Source organism: Scatophagus argus, chromosome 14, assembly GCF_020382885.2.
Source record: "Scatophagus argus isolate fScaArg1 chromosome 14, fScaArg1.pri, whole genome shotgun sequence".
NCBI lineage: Eukaryota > Metazoa > Chordata > Actinopteri > Scatophagidae > Scatophagus > Scatophagus argus.
The window spans coordinates 11,979,060-12,000,106 of record NC_058506.1 but is presented as its reverse complement, the minus strand read 5'-3'; the positions used below and the strand labels follow the sequence as shown (position 1 = coordinate 12,000,106).

Here is a 21,047-nt window from a genome sequence, read left to right as displayed (position 1 = left end):
TGACACAAGGACAAACAAATAAATGGATAGAAACACAGTGAAACATGAATGCATCATAGTACGGTGTCTTGACAATTAGATAACAGAAAAATCTTTTTATATGAGGTGTTAAAGGAAATGTGCTTGGCGAAGCTGCGGCTCCACAGTTCTTGTTGACCCTCTAGTTTGTTGATGAAAATGCAGAGTGAAGACTAAATTGTAAGCAGGGCGGAGCTCAGGAAGAGAAAGCAAACTGTAACATAATGAATGTGGGCGGGGGCTGTTTATGCAAACTACATTCATATCATAATAAAGCAATAAAGACAGTGTGGTGATGTTGATAGTGTACTATGGCAAAACTGGATGCGCAGTAAAATTCAAATCACACACATGGTGTCAACACATTTGTACTGAGTGGACTCACGGTGAGCTGTCCTGCAGGGGTCACTCTGTGTGCTGTCGGCAGACTGGGCCGAAGAGACAGAGGACACACTGGAGCTCCTGACGAAGCCAAAGGCTGCCAGGCGCCCTGCAGGTAGACGGCTGGAGCTGAAGCCCGGGGGGCGCAGGCCTGACTGGCTTGCTTTGGGAAGCAGAGACCTGGAGGCGGCAGCCTGTGGTTGGGACTGGGCTGTAGCTGGAGCAGGAGCATGATGGGTGAAGACCTGATCATCTGTTGGAAAAGCACAAAATGAAGGCTCATGTAAGATAATTTTATTGATGTATAATTAGACAATATTGTGAGACGTACACTGAGTGTTCTTAACTGAACTGATATTGTCCTGATAAAGAACAAATGCAGCAGTCAGACTGTATACAGACGATAGTAAACAAACCATCCATTTCCTGCCTTTGAATTTATGCTGCAGCATGTGGTGCTGAATAGACAGCACAGCGAGAATAGCAAGTGTGTGCGTGTGTGTGTGTGTGTGTGTGTGTTTGTTTGTTTATTGAGATCCCTATTAGCTTTTGCATGGCAGCCACTGTTCCTCTTGGGGTCTACAAAAGCCTATATGGTGAAAGAATAAGAATACACACCCACAGTACTTCTCCCAATACATCACAAATTGTTCAGTGCACAGTGATTGTACACTGAAGTTATTTGTTTTGGGATTTCGTCAAAGTAAAACAACCTGAATTATTGTGCGTGTATCCGTACTAAAGGATCATTTTTTAAAAACATAAACGTCTTTGCAGTTACAACATCTAATGAATATACTAATCCATTTTTCACCTCAAACTAAGAGACTAACATTTGTTCTGCACATGCTGCTTCATTCTGGACTAGTTATATTACCTAGGAAAGCACTGAATCAAAGTGCTGAACAATCATCCAAGCAGAACAAAACCAAAGGTGGGTGTCTTTATCCCACAATCATTTATTGTCTATAATAACTCCCAAAAGTTTGGCTGCTTCTCCTTGCTTTATTGATATGTGTGTGTGTTTGTGTGTGTGTGTGTGTGTGTATGTGTGTTTGAGTGACTACTGTAAACTCATTAACTACCACTCACATACCAACAAAATGCAGGGGATTCAGCATAGCTATGATGTTTCTTATTTCCCCTATGAATCATTCATCATCCAGTGTTGACTAAGCTCTCGATGGACAACAGGAAATTTTCTGGGTTATGACTCTGGCTGCTACAGCAAGCAAATATAATGATGGTATACACAACAACCTGCTAACAGCTGCTTTTGGCTCTGGCCCTGCTTGCAGACTAGGCTCATGGCCAGCAATTTTTCCAATGCCAACACTATTATGACAATCAATATAACACCCGGAATTTAAATCTTTATACATATATGTATGTGTATATATATACACGATAGCCTGCAGGTCATTACATGATCTGTAATTCTTGTTATTGTTTATGGGCTAAGAAGTTTAAAATGAAAGGTGGATTAAAAGACAGAAGAAACTGACAGGCAGAAAAACATTGTCACAGAGGATGAGAAAGAGAGCAGAGGAAATCAAAAAGAGAAGAGGAGGACAAAAAAAAAATAATCACAGCTCCATAGTGGCAACTACTGTAAGTGAAAATTGGGAAGAAACCATCCCCCTTGGTAATCTATGGTTTCCAACAGCAAGACAAATGAAACGTGCAGGCATGAACAACCAAAGCTGCACACAAACATACACACTGTGGGCAGTGGTAAAATCCTCAGGCTGTAGAGTGAAGACCCATCTTTGCTGCCCCAGCATGCAGCACAAGGTTTAGCTCCTGGGCAGAGGAGGAGCATTATCTCCTGCTGGCTGCAGAGATAAGGTAGGCAGCCCTCCTTTCCTCCCTATTTGGCATAGCTGTGAGCTCCAGTGCAAGGTAACCACCACATTGATACAAAAAGACAAAAATCCAAGAGGGAGAATACAAACTGTGTTGTTCAAGAGAAACAAGTGGGATGGAAAGAGAGAGCAAAGCCTCCAGCGTCACTTCCCTCCAGCATCACCAGTGCCGCTGTTCACACTTACCACTTACCCTCATTCCTCAATATCAGCCTCTGTGAACATGTGCTCTGTTTATTAGATTGTAGCTCACTCCCCTTGAGTGAGAAGGTCAGGATCATTAAAGATAAATGTCCTCATTTCCCTCTTGCCCCGCTCCACTCCATTCATCCCCTCTGAGAGACGAGGGAAAGAAATGAGCCTGACAAGCATCCACTTTAGCCTAGATATCACAGACCTATGCTCCTGCTAAATGAAAACACACATTATTCATAAGAATCTAGAAACAAATCGAAAGGAGATAAATTATCAATATGACTTTGACCATGCTGCTCTCTTTCTGTGTTGGTGCTACGGAAACATTGTTTGGACTCTTGCCTCAGCATTTCACTTACAGTTGTCAATTATTCCACAGACTGCACCTCCAAAATACTGATAAATTGTTGTATGTGTTTCTGAAAATGTCAGTTTTAAATAACTGTCTGAATGCTGTAAAAAGTTGGATGGCAAACAATATCTTACAGTTAAACCCAGACAAAAAAGGATTCTTAATTCTGTCCCTCCTGTTCTTACCCTTATACTGTAGGTAATGGATGGTCAAATGGATTGGGTGTCTTACTGCGAAGGATAAGAAATCTAGGTGTTAAAATGGATTCTGAACTCTGAATCTGGACCAACATGTCAAGTTGGTGATTCACTCTCTTTTTTACAGATGAAAAACATTGCTAAGTTCAGGCCCATCGTGTCTGAAAAATGTTAATTCATTATGTCATATTGTCCCATCTTGATTTTTATAGCTCATTTTTCACCTGCCTAAGAAAGACTTTCTGGGATTATATACAAGTAGTCAGAAATGCTGTTGCTAAATTGTTAAGCAGGTCCTTCAAAAGGTCTCCTGGGATTCCCCATCAAATTCAAAATCCAGTTTAAAGTTTTTGTGATCACCTATAGATCTCTGCATGCATAAATAAAGTTACTCACTTACTAGCTTACTTACCAAAATAGGATTGAAATTCATGACAGTGAAAATTTGAAAAATGTTATAATAAATTATAATAAATAATTTCATAATTTCCTGAGTGTCTTCCTGAGCTTGCAGTTTTCATTCAAGAGATTTGAATAAAACCATTTTACTTTGCCAGTGGGTCTGAAGCACCACTTTTCAGTTCCCCAACAACATCTGAGAAATGAAAACATCTTCAAAAGAGCCATTGGCTTTAAGTGAAGGAAAGGCCATCCTAACTTGAGATGAATTATGTAAAGTGGGCTCAGTAAAGTCAATGAGACAGGCAGCTGGGACGAGCGCTATAATGACCAACCCATTTTAATTACAGCTCAAGGTGAGTTTAGACAACCTGCATGGATTTCCTCCACAAAGCGTTAAATTGTATGTTTTTAAATATGATACTTGAGTGCACTGCAATCTCTGCAGAAGTGCTCAAGCAAAGCTTCACTAGTGAGGAGAAGGGAGCCTTAAAGTTACAGTACCTCCAACACAAGCATCCTGTCCTGTAAGTGGATCAGCGTCATTATCAGAACAATACAGAGATGAAGACCTACTCAGTAATTATGTGAGTAGTTTCAATATCCTGACTTTCACACAATGGCTATGCAGCATAATTACTATAATATGTATATGAAAGATGGAGAATAAAGGAACGATAAAGTGCTTGTTGAGGTCTGCTGGCTCAGATTTCTTCAAGAGGTTGATGAAAAAAGCAACAACAACAATAAAAACAACAGAAATGCCTTAATAACATAGTTAATATACATGAACATAATGCTGACCAACGCCACATATGCAGTGTATACTTTAGCTGCTGTTTATCCATGCAGTGTGTGTAGGGCAGGGTACAGGAGGGGTGAAAGATGATTCCAGCGGGAAGATACTGATGTTACTTAAGAGTTAATTGCTTTGCACTTCAAAGCCTGTAGTTCCCAGAGGGCTGAGTCGCACTGAGACACCATACATATGTATTAATTGGGATTACGATAAGGAAGTCTTGCACGTCACAACAGCACGTTGAGAAATTCAGCATATTTGGTTTGGAGCTGTGAGTGTGTATGTGTGAGTGTACGCATGCACAGGTATCTCTCTCTGTGTATTTTTATTGTGTGTGCCTGGGTTATCACACTCAGAGCAGATCAAATATGCATGGAAGTGATAAATGGCATGGCCTTCCAGCAGTGTGCAGGGTGATGAGGAAATTTCACTTTCACCCTTCAATATTCCAGCGACAGTCGAACTGTAATGTAGGTCTGACTTCAGCTGTCAGAGGCCGTATCTGAATCATCTGAATTAGAAATTTGCTGTGTGTGTGGAGAGAAAGTGTGAGCGAGATTCTATTTATTTATTTATTTATTTTGTAGATGGCAGCCCTTTGGAGAGCAAGTCCCCTCAGAGTATTTCTTAAACCCCTCCAATCACATAAGCCAAAATTAATCAAAAAGTGTGAGTATTTTAATGAGCTGCTTTCCCCTCACACCAGTTTCACAAACAAACCAGTCCCACCACTGCTTGCTGCTGCAAAGGTGGAGAGAGATAAAGTAGCTCTCGGGCATGTCCAATTTTGGATTGCTGAAATAAAATCAGACACATACAGTAGCTCAAAAGATTTCCATCTGGTATTCTAGTTGCTTATAATGTGAAGAAATGCTTTATTACCTGTGTTATCTTGGCTTTTCTGATTGGTTGCTGGGCTGACAGGTTGGACTGGCTGGCTGAAGACCAACGTTGACCTCTGACCTTGTGCAGACCCTCTGCCCTTGGCTGATCCCGTAGTCGTCCTCGTGACAGCTCCCAGGCCGAGACGCAGACCTCTGCCAGAGCGCAGGAGACTGCCACTCCCTCCAGCCTGAGTGGCCATCCGGGTCTGCAGTGCATCCTCAACAGCACTCCCTTTAAAACTGGCAGATCTTCCCACCTACAGTTCAAAATAATGAAATCTGTCTAAAGATACTATCCGATAACATTTTTGGAGTTCTGAATTTTAAATCACACTAGGGCCAGAGACCCTGTCAGTATACAGTCCCAGGCTATAATATTAATGAAGTATTTCAAGCAAAGGCACAAAGTCAGTACAAATTTAACGGCACCCTGTTAACAAACCTGTCAGCATCATGATTACTTTATTTTTATCTAACAGCTGTCATTGTATCCACATAAACTTAATTATCTTTGTCATAAAAATGATCTGCATAATTAAGGCTAATCATTTGTAATGTATGGTAACTGATAACAAGAATTTCCACTACTGACTATACCTCAACTATTCTGTGAGTTGAAGCATAGGTCACAACAAATCTGTTATTATTTGCTCTAAATGAAAATGTAACACAGACCTGCAGGGAAACTCATGTGACCTGTAGGCAATTACCCTGTGTGCTGGACAAAATGCTAACATACCGTATTTTCACGACGAAAAGGCGCACCGTACGAAAAGGCGCAGTCTCAGTTATGTGTGCAATTATTGTATTTAACACACAGATAAGGCGCACCTGAAGATAGGGCGCGGGTTTTATATACACGTTTTATATACCGTACACGTCCGCCCCTGTGTGTATTCATATACTACGTACGCCCGCCTGACAACACACACGTGCATATTTAAAAATAGATCGGGAGCAAAACTGAGTTTGGTTGTGCTTTATTTAAGTATTAATTACAACACTAAAACAAGCACATTACCGGTAACAGTCACTCAAACCCATTGAAGTCCTCATCCTCTGTGTCGGAATTGAACAGCTGCGCTAAATCACACATGGCAGGTTCACGTTCCTCACTGTCAGAGTCAGAGTCCGTGCCGTGCGGCTCCCCAGAAATGATGCCGGCTTTAGCAAAAGCTCGAACAACAGTGCCAGCAGACACGTTAGCCCAAGCAGCTACAATCCAGTCACAAACTGTGGCGTAACTCGCCCGGCGCTGCCTTCCAGTCTTTGTGAAACTGTGGTCTCCTTCGGTCATCCACCGCTCCCACGCCGCTCGCAGCCTCACTTTGAACGGCCGGTTCACGCCGATGTCCAGCGGTTGGAGTTCCTTCGTCAGACCTCCCGGAATCACAGCAAGCGTAGCGTTCATCTGCTTCACTTGCTTTTTGACGTCGGCGGTGAGATGGGCACGCATGGAATCACAAACCAGCAGCGATTGTGATGTGTGGAAAAAACCACCCGGTCTCCGTACGTACACCTGCCTCAGCCAATCCTTCATCATTTCCTCGTCCATCCAGCCCTTTTCGTTTGCCTTAATAATGACGCCTGCTGGAAACGTCTCTTTAGGCAAAGTCTTTCTCTTAAAAATCACCATCGGCGGCAGTTTCTGTCCGTTGGCATGGCAGCCGAGCACAACGGTAAACGAAGCCTTTTCGTACCCCGTTGTGCGTATCGCTACCGTGCTGGTTCCCTTCCTTTCCACCGTGTGACTCACCGGGATGTCGAACGTCAGCGGCACCTCGTCCATGTTGGTGATGTGGCTCGGCTGGATGTTTTTGTCGGCGATGTGTCTGCTGCAGAAAGAGCGGAAGTTCGCCAGCTTCTCACAATAATCCGCCGGACGCTGCTGCGCTACCGTCGTCCTGCTCCGGATGGAGAAAAGGCACCGCTTCATGAACCGGAAGCACCAAGACGGACCTCCGTGGAAATGTTGAATTTTCATTTCCTCCGCTAACTTTACTGCTCTAAGCCGAATGGTGACCGTCGAAACGCTCCTCCCACCCGCTCTTTGCTCGACGATCCATTGCTCCAGTCTTTCCTCCAGCTCTGGCCACCTTGCCTTGTGTCCGCGGAAACTCAGCTGCGTTTTTTTCACCTGTCGCAGCTCGTTCTCCAGCTTCCTCCACTTGCGAACCATTGATTCGTTAATTTTATATTCTCTGGCGGCGGCTCGATTCCCGTGTTCCTCGGCGTAGCTGATAGCCTTCAGCTTAAACTGAGCTTCGTAAGCGTGTCTCTTTGCCATTTTCAGGGTTGTTAAGACAGCAATGTTCTGCATAAAGCACATACCTGTTCTTTTATACACAAATCACGCACCCATGTTCTCTATCACGTCCGCAGCATCATGGTTCTCACCTACGTCCGCACACAGATAGGGCGCTCTGGACGATAGGGCGCGCTGCACATTTTGAAAAAAATCTAAGACGTTTATATGCGCCTTATAGTCGTGAAAATACGGTACATGCAGTGACATACAATGCATCAGAATCACCTTGTCCCTATGGACTTTGTACTTCAGAATGCATTAATTATTTATTTCCACATGCTGGTGTTTGACTCTTCATGAATATGAATACCAAATGAAGCTATTTAATCATAATCAATAAGGAATGATTTTTGAGCGATAATGAGCAGCTCTTGTTAGAGTGAGAATAAAATGCAGAGCAGCTGTGATCAATTATACATGGTTTACTGTGAGATGAAAACTATGGACATCAGCAAAAAACCTCGCAAGCAGAGTCAACTAATTTAGAGGTTTGTCTTTGTGTTTGATGTATTTAACATAATGCATATCATAAAGTAATTCTGTCTGTTAACTCATATGGGAACCATCACAATTAAATCCTATTTTTGTAATTCACTGTTAATGTGAATGTGCTGTGATAGTGGACTCTGCTGCATCTCAGCATGATAAAAAAATCCTTTGTTGAATGAAGATGAGTACAATATCAAACTACAACAGACAATAATAGAAATATTTCTGATAATGATACAAGATACATACGGTGATATATAGTGAAGACTGCACATACTCACCTCTGATGATGCCCCATAGAAGTTGTTTGCTTTGCTGCCCAGCTTTGGGGGTGCCGTGTGGCTGTGTGTGTGTGCATGTGGAGCGGCATGTGTGTGTGCAGGGGGGACAGTGTGTGTATGTCCAGAGGGCCTGATACTCCTGCTCAGCATTCCTGATGGAAAGATGTTTGTCTGCATCTCTTGGCGGTATTTGTCATAAAGCAGATTGGAGGCACTGAGTACTGGGGGTCCTCTGGTTTCTGCATCAGGCTTGATGGGGTCTTTAGGGGTGTCCTTGAAGGATGGTTGGGCGTGTGTGTATGCTGAGAGCCGGGATGGTAGAGAGGATACCTGATAAGGTCCATCAGAAGCCTGAGGCTTAAACTGAGGATTCTTACGGACATAGGTAATGATTTTAGGTCGGACTCCTTTAGGTTTAAGTTTAGGTGATGGGGAGCTCTCTTTGGGGCTGGAGTTGTGATTAGAGCTCTGCTGGTTGTTAAGAGGCGCTTTGGGGATTCCACTTGTGCTTATATTGGTTTTGACTGGTGCTCTCATACAACTGTTGCCATTGCCCTGAGCTGATGTTGTTACAACAGGGTTGTATCCTGACGGGTTGTGTCTAACCACTCCAGAGACATTCTTGGAAACGAGGTACATGGAGGGTTGTCTACGTGGTGAACCCTGGGGTGTCCTGAGAGGGGAGTGGGGAGGGGTAGATGACCTAGAATCAACCCTCATCCTGTTGGGACTGGAGCAATTCTTTCTGTATGTGAGCTGAGTCTGGGGTCTCTTTTCTAAAGCAGAAGGACTGGAAGGACTTGCATTACGCCATGCAGTTGTACCTGGCTGTTTTTCTGTAGGTGGAGCCTCCCTCTGGGCTGCCTGGTTTGGCTGCCTGGGCTGCGAGGGATGGGATGCGCTGTACAGGGCAGAGAAGTCTGATGGCTCACGTAAAGATGACTTTGTTAACTTCCTGTTGGACCCATTACTGTGTGAATCCGTGGGGAGGTTGGTGGAAGAAGGTTGCCCTGTTTCAGCTTGATGAACACTGGGCTCTGGTAAGCTCCTCGCTCTTCCCATCTCTGTCTGACAGAGGGGTCTGACAAGCTGTTGCCTTCGTGGTGGCATCACCCTCTCCTCAAATCCAGCCTTCCTTCTTTGGCTTAGTCCCCCTTCAAGGGACAATCCATTTCTGTGATGACCTCCCTCCTCCTGTCTTTGATCCTGGTTGTAGTTTTGAGCACAGCCATGTTTTCCCTGTAGATGCGATGGTGGGGAGTTCTGGTTGGCATCGACAGGGGCTGTCCTTCTGGTCTGGGCTGAGGTAGTGCTGTTTGTATTGGAATAAGGGTTGGTCTTGGAGTTGGACGGAGGGATGATAGACTGCGTTTCCCCACTACTATCCAGAGCACTTGCAAGACTCCCACTGAGGGAAAGGGCTGATAGACTGGAGACAAATACGTTTGTCTCTGACTTGGACTCCTTCAGACCTCCCTTGCGTCTCTCTCTGTCTCTTGCTCTGCCTGACCTGTTGTCCCTTTCCTCTATTGAGCCTGTCACACATGTGTCTAGCTCTTCAGTGCTATGACAGGCAATCCTTTTCTGCACCTCTCTGGCCCTCTGTATTCTGCTTTCCACTTTGTTGCTGTCGTTGTCATTTCTCCTCACTCCAGTTGAAGCAGAACTGGCAGTTGAGCTTGAGGATATAGACATGGGACCTTCATCTTTTCCATCTCTTATACTTCCTCCATCATCTTCCTCTTCATTCTCCTCTCCCTGAGCCCTGTTTCCCAAAAACGTATGTATCTCCTGACACTCCAAAAGCTCAATCTCTCTGAGCTCAGGCTCCATGCATTGTTGAGCAGAACCCCAGATCACTAACTTGTCCGGGGAATCGCTCTGAGAGACCAAGGGAGGGATGGAGATTGTGCTGTACCTTGCATCTTCTACCAGTCTTTCTCCTTCTTGGTCAGCAATGGAAGATAACTGATTGGCATTATCATCACCAGACTGGGGGAAGTGAATCTGGGTTTTATTTACAATCTTTTCTCCTCTGTCAACATTGACCGTCAGTCCCTGGTAACCACTTGGGATGCTCATGTTGAACCAAGTCTGCTGACACACTCAATGGCACCTGTGAGATGTTAAGGCCATTTATGGACTTACAAATATTTCTTCCTTCCTTGCTTCTCCTCTTCAGGGTGTGTGTGATGATGGTCCTTCAGTTGATTATTCCAAAGACAAAATGTCATCTCATGAAATCTTTTTCACTTCAACTTGCCACTTATCTTGTATCTACTGTGAGCTTAAAAAACTGTCTTTGATGGCTCTTTGGGGAGATGGTGGTCTGTTTGATCTGGAATGAAAAACAAAAAAGGACACTGTAAGAAAGGCTGATAACCCCACAGAGTCATAAAATCTGCTTTATATTTAGTCTGGTCTGGGTAGCAGCAATTTATGACATCAGCTATGCCTAGCTCACAGTCTTGTACCCTTATGACCATTTTGCCCATGGGACAAAAAGACATTGGAGGCATGACAGGAAGCTGAAGTCTTGGAAAAACATTGTTTCAATTTCAGAGGTATTTTTCAGAACTTTTCCAAACATCTGCTGAATCAAAGCATTCAACATTAAATGATGCAAATTTAAATGTAATGTGACCAGTGGCTAAATGTAGAGTAATAATGTTCATATTGTAACCAGCAAGAGCAGTACAGCATTAATAAAAGAGGTGCAATTATCAAATTATTATGGCTTAAAGAAAAGAGATAAGTGAAGAGAGAAGTGGGGGGTAGTTGTGGCTATAGACTGTACATAAGCGAGCCATTCACCTGGGGATGTCTGATGAAGACATGAAAGAGGGGAGTGATGGGTTTGAAGCGTTTTGTAATGAGATCATTTTTTCTGAATAGACACTGGAAAATCATAGGCACAATAAGAATATAGGGAAAAATCTACAATAAAAGTATGTTCCATTTTGCTTTTATAGAGTATATAACTGAGTCTGCAATATGCTCAAGTGCATGCGTGTTCTCAACATGTAAAAAAAAAAAAAAAAAAAAATTAAAGTGATGTGTGGGTGTTGTACTAGGCAAGGAGTGATAACATCAGCTTAGGAGGGATAAATCCGCACTGTAGGTCTGATCGCTACAGAAGGGTTAACACGCCTCTCTCAACATGCCTTCTCTAACACGCCATATGGCTGATTAAGCCAATGGCACGATTTGATCGAACATGACAACAACACACTCTTCTTCATTTAAAAGCAACTTTCTGCTGGATGTACAGAAAACTGAGATTCAACTGGCTGATTCACTCTGTGTAGACACCCTTTGAAAGTATGCGACTCTACGAGGTGCCATCATGAAACATGTGCGGTGAATAGCTGAGCAGATGGCAGGGAGGGCAAATGGCAAATGTAGGATGGTTTAAAAAAACACTCATACCAACATGCAAACACACATTAATACACCCAAGAAAACTTTAGTGACTGTGACATGTAAGGACCCTGTTATGTTTTTGCTCTCAAGAGAAGACTTCCGGGTGTCTCTTTACATTGCAGTCTTTCCATAATTATGCAAGAGTTCTGTTAAGAATTCCCCTTCTGTCTTGAATCAGAAGTCTTAAAAACCACAGAATATAGTCCATTTCATTTGAGTATTTTCTGTTTTCTTGTCAAACACATCCTATTTCATACATCACACACATCATTCATACATCAGTGAATATGGTATATTTAGACCAAGATGGTCATTATGTAGTCAAATATGGTCTTTAAACCATCACACTAAATATCTGAGTAGGTTCCACAGTTAAAATAGAAGCACCACCCTCTAATAATACGTGTAGCGGGGGAGTCTGTTCTCATTAGCAGGTGCTTTCTCCTTGTGTCCAGTTGCAGAGTGAACTACTAAGATGGCACCTCTCACTGCCTTTGGCCAATCCAACAGAGCTACATTTTGTTCAAATATACTTGGAGGGGAAACATGATCATATTTTTCTGATCCTGAATCTCTTGAAAGAAGGTTTCCCTGAGCTCTGTGATCTCAATGTTAAAAAAATGATTGTTAGACTTAATTGTGAAACCTTCATAAATGAACATAACACAAAAAATATTCACTTGCTACAAATTTCTAAAAAAAATGATAAGATATTGATATCAGACAGACAAATGGGCATTTGTTTTCTACATCTGTAATATTCTGTTTGAGATCAAAGAATGCTGAACGGCCGTAGGAAAATTCATTACTTTAGACAATTAGACAAACAACATGTAAGATAATATACACACTGTTGTCTGCACCTCTGTGCACAATGCTAATATTTACCCATATGGTGCACACAATCAAATAATTAGTTAATTATAAAACACACACAGACACAATTCGTAGAGGCGGGGAAGGAAAGTGATGGGAGGGAAAGAAAGACACGGAGAGTTGTAGAGAGTGGGTCGCACATTGATTATGGCACTGATGTACCACTGGCGGTTGTGCTGATGACAGCAGACTTGGGCAGGCAAAGAGCTAAGCTTGGTCACAGTGGCTGAACCAGAATAAGCTGCACATCATTTCACAGCGAGGCAGACAAAACCAATCTGGCAAAACCCTAAACACAGCAAGACAGAGAACAAAAGAACCTGTCTGTGTGAATGAAAAAGACCTGTTGTGACGATAAAAAACGTTTAAAAAATAGCTCTGTTTTGGGGTGCTTCTGGAGACACGTGTTTCTCTGTTTCTGCTTTTGATAGCATACTCGTTTATATGGCAGAATCACATGGGAGTAGATGAAGTAGGATGGGGCTGACTTGATTTTTCCTTTGACTGGAATTTGAATCAAAATTACAGTTACAGGAGTGCAATTGCAAGTCTGGAAGGTATTGACAAATGTGGACATTAAGCAATAAGATAAGTCCAAAGCAAAACATTTTTTACTTCATGTGTTCTCTATGCACTGTTGTCAGTGGTGTTCGGTAATTCATTTACATTATTATCCACAGTGAATAGATAAGATACATTTACTATATGATGATATGGTAGAAGTAGGACTTGAAATAAAATTCACCAGAGATGGCAACACTGATGTTACTCTTGCATATGTGTAAGAAGGCAAGCTTTCTTTTATATGGTGGCAAGACTCACTAGTTGAGGGATCTACTCACTACGAGCTCCTCTGGGAAAACAGCAGGAGGTAAAACTTAAGGAAAAAAGAGAAACAACAGACAAATCCCACTGCTGTTGTCATGGCAATGCCGTATCCCAGGGAATACGTGTCCTAACCTCTACGTCCATCAGGGAAAGTGGTCAGCAACAGGAAAGGGCAGACTGTTCTGAAGGTTACCTTCATGAATTACACACACTCATGTTTACATTCTGCTGTGCAACGGTTTCACATGTGAACTCACACTCATAAGCTGCCACAAGAACACACACGCGCACACAAAACACACACCGTCGAAGCCAAGGTTCTTTTTTCCCCACAAGGTATAAACTACTCATCTAAGAGCAATCATGTTCCTGCAAGTGGGCAGACGGAAGCATCGCTGAGCTGATGAGGGCATTGGGCAGGATAAGACGATGTCTCAGCAGTGATCAGGTTCAGTAATGGACCGGAATTTGTGTTTTTCAACCACAAAAAAACCTATTCCTCAACCACAAATGATGAGCTGAGAGCGAGATTCACTGAAAAAGGAGAGAAAAATAAAATCTAGTGGAGTAGAACTGGAAAAGAGAAAAACCTTCCTTGCTCTCATTTTGATTTTCTGTGTGGGTGAAAGGATGAGACACAGACATGAGGTGGGAGAGATGAGACATGCAGATGGATGCAGAAGGAAGGAGAGCTGTCACAGGAGAGCCACAGCTTTCCAATTAGACTGATGGAAGGGAATGCATCGAGCAACATTTCTGAAGTGACTTACTAATATAAGCTCAAGAGAACAGATAGAAGTAATTACTGCAAAGCTGTTACCATACATAATGCCAATGAGTGCTAAATTGTTCTCATTGATGAAAGAGGTAATATAACAACATAAAGTAACTCATGTTTCCATTTTATAAATTCCTGTTCTGGGTGTAGTAGATATCATGATAGAAGTTCACTATCTAAGTATTAGAGGAGACTGTTTTTTTTTTTATTTTAGTCAATTTCAATTGAATTTTTCCTGAGAGTAGATTCCATCTGCCTAGATTTATTGTGATTGTATTTACTTTTTGAAAAACCTGCCTCAAAAAAAAAACAAAAAAAAAACCCCCAAAAAACCAATGCTCTAAACCAGGCATCACATAACTGATGTGAGCGACAGTCAGACATGTAATCTCGAACGTTTCAGGCCATAGCATTGTCTGACTGAATTTGTATACGCATTCATTAAGTGTAATTTGGGAGTGAGGTGAACATATTGCAGAGCTTGGCTCCATCAGCATTCAGAGCCACACTGCACTGCATTTCTAAGTCTAGTGGAGGGTCCAAAGAAAATATCCGTATAAGATTCAACTCCAAATCCCATTAATTTGCATACAATCCCTTAGTTTTGCATGGCAAAATGGGTGGAATTGTCAAGCTTATTTTCATTGAGTGAAGGTTCTCTCCTGCACAGAAGTTTATTTTCTAGAACAAATTTGGCCCAGAATCTCATATATTTTTCTCTCAATGACCCTGTTAAGTCAAGCCAGGTAGGACACGTAACACACAATCCATTTTGTTGTCTTCCAAATGTACACGTTACAACACAAAGACTGTGTAGGCATATGAGCACATATATGTCTCACATGGACGCACTCACCTGCACAGACACACACAATCAACACATGCGCACACACACTTTTCTCTCAACGTCTTTGTTGGTCCGCCACCACATGTGGCTATTACAGAAGCCATTTGTCTGTGGCACTTTGCTTTATTCCTCTCCTCCCCCACTGGAGAGCAGACAGGTTTTATAGCTCCCTCATCCCAGGGGAACCCCCAATGACCAACACGCACACACGAAACACACATCCCTTCGGCAGAGACATGAATTCCAGCACAGTGAAACAGAAGCAAAAGAGATGGAGTGAACACAAATGGACAGAGCGTTGACATGTGCATAACCATAATTTATGATCCTGGCGTGTGAGCTTATGACATAATTAGATTAAATGCAGGATTTACATAAAAATACAGTGTAGCAGTTATCCTTAAAGATGAAACTCCAGCCTTCTAATACAGTGTATGCTGTGTCTCCGCATCCATGTAATTAATCTCTAATGACATCATCCTTGCATGTCCTTGTACTCTTTCCTGAGGCATGAATGTGTTAAAATGTGAGTGCATGAAAGGGTGAACTTGTGAACTTTCTACAGACATGTGGATACATCCCAGGATTTTGTACATATTACTGAAATAAACCAGTAAATTCTGAACGCGCATAACAACAACGATCATCCTCTTGTCCATTTTTGAAAAGTATTTCCTTATCCTTGCACTTTGCATTCCAATCACACATCATCCAGCAGATTAAACCTTGAGAAAGTCTATCCATAAATAAGCTAAGCTCTAGTCATCCATTCCTTCGCCTCCCGTCTCTGTCAGCATCACAACACTGACAGAAATAGCACTGAAATGAGCTAAACGCCCCATTTTCACAGAAGACACAATAGACACCCTGTAGACAGAATTTCACAAGTGATGATTCACTAAACTGTGCCTGAGTGTTTGTATGTGTGAACCAAGCGGTAATTCACTATGCACAGCAAATGGATTATCATCACAGAGAACACGGAAGCAGAACTGGGAAATATCCAGAAATAGTATCCTCCACTTGCCTGACTGTTGCTCTGCACTTTATGTATCGTTATAGAAACAACAGAAGTACTTCTTATTAACAAGCCTCCCTGACTGCAGCACAAAATAAGCTCCTAGCTGTATTCAATCAAGCTATGCATTTTCTCAAAAAAAAAAAACACAAAACAAAATTCAACATTTTCAGTTGCCTCTGTCTTATCCTCCTCTCCCTCCCTCTAGTCCTTATTCTACCTTTTTAATACACAATTAATGAGGGCAGGGCAAAGTGATCAATCCCATCTTCATCCTTGAAGATGGTGCTTCAGCAGACAACGTCTGCCCAAATAATCCCTACTCTCCCCTCCTCTGTCTCTCTTTCTCACTCCAGTCCCACATACACATGGTCAGACGCCTTTTTGTATCCCAGGGGGAGTCATTCTGTATCGCAGTGGGAACTGTAACAGGATTTCTGCAGGATCTTGGGTCAGAGTGGGTGGTCATACCAAACTGAATAAGGAGAATGAGAAAATCAGATCATCTGCAATAAGAGCTGATTTACTTCCTTATTGTGCGCATGCAGTCGGCGTTTGCTACCTGCTATGAAATTGCCGGTAAATCACAAAATACCAATAATAGGATTTTATTAGCTGAAGTGAAATGAAAAATGGAGGCACGCGTTCACACATCCATCCATCAACACATGCTCACACAGAGGGTTTCTTTCTTTGTTGACAAGCCGACAAAGTGTACTAAAAAAAGGATAGAAGATCACACTCAGAGCCTAAATTAAATGTGTCACATTCCAAATTAAACATTAGCTTAGAGTGTGCACTTGTGTGCACACGTGCAAAGTTGCACACATAGTAACATTAGTAACATGAGTGCCACCTACACACACAACTACACGTAAGACAGTAGCTATCACTGCAGCAGGAGCAAAGACAAAGAGACAGCTTCTCACTGGGAGAAAATGTGGCTTTCAAAACAGAGGTCTGTCATGTAAAAGCGCACTCACTGACGAAATTTCTTGCTTCTGCTTAATCAGAATATTTTCAGCGTTGCTTTTGGCGAGTACTGGGGATGAATCTCCTCTAAATCATACATGGTCCTGCCTCCCTGTCTGGTTTTGCTGTGCAATGCAGCCTAAAAAGACTGATTGTGGTCTATATAGATAAAAGGAAGACAAATGTGCAGGAAATAAGAGAAATGACAACCTGATTAAGATAAACTGGGAACAATAAAGTGACAGGAACTGATATGGCGATAAGCATTATTAGAAATAAACAGACCACTACAGTCTCGGGGAAAAAATTAAGAGAAGGATGAAAATGCTAGACTTGTGTTTATTGGTTCTCTGAGCCCTGCAGTTGAAACATAGATCCAGACAGGGGTGGCATGGAGGAGAGGAAAAAAGGGGTGTATTTCCATGCTGGTTGCTGGTTGCACCGCATTGTTATTAGCGAAGCCCCTCCACCCACTACCCTCACTCCTGTCGCAGAGAGAAATGTTAACTCTTGCATGGCTGGTGGGCAAGACTGTATGAGGGGACAAAGGGGAGAGGAGAGGTGAGGATAGGAGTTCACTTCAAATGCAAAACCGCTGCAGACAAAGAATTCAGCTACAGTGGAATCCTCTGTGGGACCGTAGGGAAGTTGCCACATGTTCACACAGACATACACAAACATACACAGCAGACATAAAGCTGGCAAAATCAGCCCAGACAAAGAAACGCTGAGTGCAGCTCAGACAGGCTGAGTCACCTCTGTATATTTTAGGAACACATGATAATAGAAGCAAACGATGCTGCAGAGAACGGGGGGTGGGGGGTGGGCCATTGGATGTGGGGGAATCGAGCTAGTATTGTAATGTGTAAATGTGTGTATGCATGTGTTATATGCAAGTGGTAAACCCCAGGGGTGTGGGGGAGGGACGTCTGGCACAGGATCAGTGAGAGGTGAGTGAAGAATAGAGCGGACTGAGGGAGTGATATGGTAATGGTCTGAAGTCACTGAGTGTGTGTGTGTGTGTGTGTGTTTGGCAAAAAGACTTTTCATACATTGGACAAAGAAATGAGGGAGGGAGAGAGAGAGAGAGAGTGCTGGACAGGGCAAAGCACTCCATTTGGGAACTTAAAGAGCAGTGCTATTCAGCTTAAGGATTCACATATACTGCTGCTATTCTGACACAGAAGTTTATTTCTGGGAACACGGACGCGGCTCAAAAGAACGTAGATGTACAGCGTGGAGACGTGTCATAAAAAATGTATGGCGTTGACTCACTTTCTGTGGCATTTTACAGTCAAGCTGAGTATATCTCCTACAGTTCTGTCCTCGTGAGAAAACACTACACACTTAAGTTCATTCACAGAGTAGCATTCATTTGCTTAATAAGGATTACGGCTTACTGACTAATATCATTACAGAGAACTCAAAAATACAACAAAAACAAGGAACGCACTTTCCTAAAACCGACTGCACAGATTCAGCAAATGGATGCGCGCACTAACACATGAGTGAAAAAGGTCTTTTATGTTGATTCCAAATGTGTGTATGCGTGTGTGTGTTTGTGTCATCTAAGGAGGCGTGTCTCTCTGTTCACCCTGTGGTGTCCTTCCTGTGACTGCAGGGGAGGAGCTACAACAAGCTCATTGCCACCTTCCAGACAAAAGACAGCGTGAATTTGAGAACATGTTTGCATGTGTGTTGACACTTCATTCACACACACACACACACACACACACACAAACATCCTCATAATGAGAAAAGAATAGCCTCCAAATTAATGAACTATGAGCGATCACAGCACAGTTTAGTGAAATAACTGCACCTGCTGTTGTTATTTCCTAACTATTTTTAGCAGCGTGGTGTCAATTAGCACTAAAGACAAAAAAAGAAGCAATACAAGTTTGAAAATTAAAAAAAAAAGAGTTGGAAATGCACATAATCGACATGAAATTGAGAGGCATACTGACATACTTTTCCTCCTCTCTCTCCTTCCATTCACTTATAATCTTTATTTTCTCCCTCCCTCCTCCTCCTCCTCCTGCTCCTCCTCCTCCTCTGTTCTGTCCTATAAAGTGACCTTGAAGGTCGAACCGGTGTGGTGCACTTACAGGCTGTGTGACAAACTGTCTTACCTGCACAGACACACACATATAAGCACCTGAGCCCAAGCTTTAACACAAACACACACACACACACTCGCTGTGAGTGGTTTTCCTGGCAGAGATTTGCTGAATTGATCGCAGTTCAGACATCGCAGAGGTCAGATGTAATGAATCAATCACACATGCATCAGCATCTGAAATGGCAGCCACAGCAGACGGCGTACAGTTACAAGGCCACAGGCTGCACTGCCCTGCTTTGATGCAGTGTCAACCTCCACATTAACTTGACTGGGAGGGATTGGCAAGATTTAGCAAAATGGACTGGAAGATCCATAGATGTGGGAAGCCTCTGATATTGGGATCGATAAAGACAGCAGAGCATTCCAATAAACACAAAATACACACTTCCCACACATATTTTAACATCTCAGGGTAAACCTATGAGACACACATCGTCTTCGTGCAGTGCAGCCAAATGCTAATTGCTATCAGTCTTTAAACAGTTGCAAAGCAAAAAAATATTAGCCAAGTAAACAAAACATGCATATAACATCCATGCTGACAAAGACAGGAAAACTTCCCCCACAGTCTCAAGGACAACCGGATCATCAGACACCAATCAGTCAGGACAAGAGGAGCTGAGTGTGAAAGACAAGCCCTCAGTCTGTTCACTTTTATTTTATACATCATCACGTGTCTTTCCTCTGCTCCCTGTCCTCCATAACAGGCTGAAAGGTGAGGCTGAGGACATGGGAATTGTTGCAAAAGAACACAGAAATACTGTGGACCTGAAGGAGGCTCCTCGGTTCTTTGTAGAGGTGTTAGATTCATGCCTTTGTTGATAAATGAAGGTAAAGAGAAGAAAAAGAGAGAATTTGAACAAAAGTGTTTTTCAAAGGAAACCAGTATCGGTTCTAAATCTTGGAAAAGGTTTTCCTGGAAGTGTTGATCTGTCTCTGAACAAAGCATATCTTTCTTTCAACTTCACATACTACTTCTTCAAAAAAATATCCATTGAAAGGCTTAAGTCTGAGTGTGCATAGCAGCAAGAACAAAACAACTACAGAACAATCTTTTGGGGGGGGGGGCATTTTTAAAGGAAAAGCAGTTATGGGTGGAAATCATTAGAACCTTTTTTTTTTCTTTTCTATTTTTTGTTTCTGTTTGCCAGAAATTATTAGTGGGCCTAAGCAAACTTGGACATTCCCATCAATCTAACGAGACATTGTTTAAAAGTAATAAACAGAAATGATTAAAAACAAAAAATAAAAACTACGATCATTCTTATTAGAACAAAACAAAACAAAAAAATCCTTCATTGTCCCACTTAGCACAGTGGATCATAGCTGGAGTCAGGTCTAAAGCCTGGGTAATCTATGTCTGATCATTAGCATCACCCACAGAGACTTGACCTGCTCCATCCATCACAGCAACCTGCTCTTCACTGTCTGACCTCACTCTCCTCCACCACACTCTCCTCTGGCCCACTGCTCCACTTACAGTGCAATCTGCGGGTCAAGTTCCGCCTTCGTCTTTTTGTTTTTGTTTTTTTGTTTTTTAAGAAACAGGCTGTGAAATTTCACAGATTCCCTCACAAACTGCACCGCATCAGACCGACGAAAAATCATCTGGTCATATATGAGCGAACCGAGTCAGCACCAAGACCCACAGTCTACAAGCAAATATACATGCGACACTTCTTCAAGAAACCTGCTGGCACGAGAAGCGTCGTTGTAAAATAAATAAATAAATCAAAAAACACCCGCAAGCTGTTTTAAGGCTGTTTGTGCTACTTACCTCGTTTCCTTGCTGTTGATAGCTAGAATGATGTCGGTCAAATGCAGGAGTTGCGAAAAGGAATCACAAGCTTGTCTCTCCTCTCTTCCTCTCTAACTGGCAATAACACTATGCGAGAGAGGGAGATGCTGCGGATCGGAGGAGGAGGAGGAGCGGTGCTGATGCTGCAGCCGACACCTGGCGGAGCATCCTTTCACGCACACAACACCGGACTCTTCTTTCTTAGCACGTTTGCGCC

The 21,047-nt window shown here is 42.6% G+C and overlaps 1 protein-coding gene across 1 annotated transcript in view; it reads right to left on the bottom strand.

Annotated features, from left to right (window-relative positions):
• The window catches only part of mtus2a (microtubule associated tumor suppressor candidate 2a), a 42,533-nt gene extending 21,631 nt beyond the window's left edge, over positions 1–20,902 (bottom strand). The window contains exons 1-4 of the mRNA XM_046409801.1: positions 20,810–20,902; positions 8,169–10,506; positions 5,089–5,347; positions 404–652 (exon numbers count right to left, since the gene is read on the bottom strand). Coding sequence (XP_046265757.1) covers positions 404–652; positions 5,089–5,347; positions 8,169–10,250 — 2,590 coding nt within the window. The 5' untranslated portion in view covers positions 10,251–10,506; positions 20,810–20,902. The remainder of the gene's footprint in view (positions 1–403; positions 653–5,088; positions 5,348–8,168; positions 10,507–20,809) is intronic.
• Between the last annotated feature and the right edge of the window lie 145 nt (positions 20,903–21,047).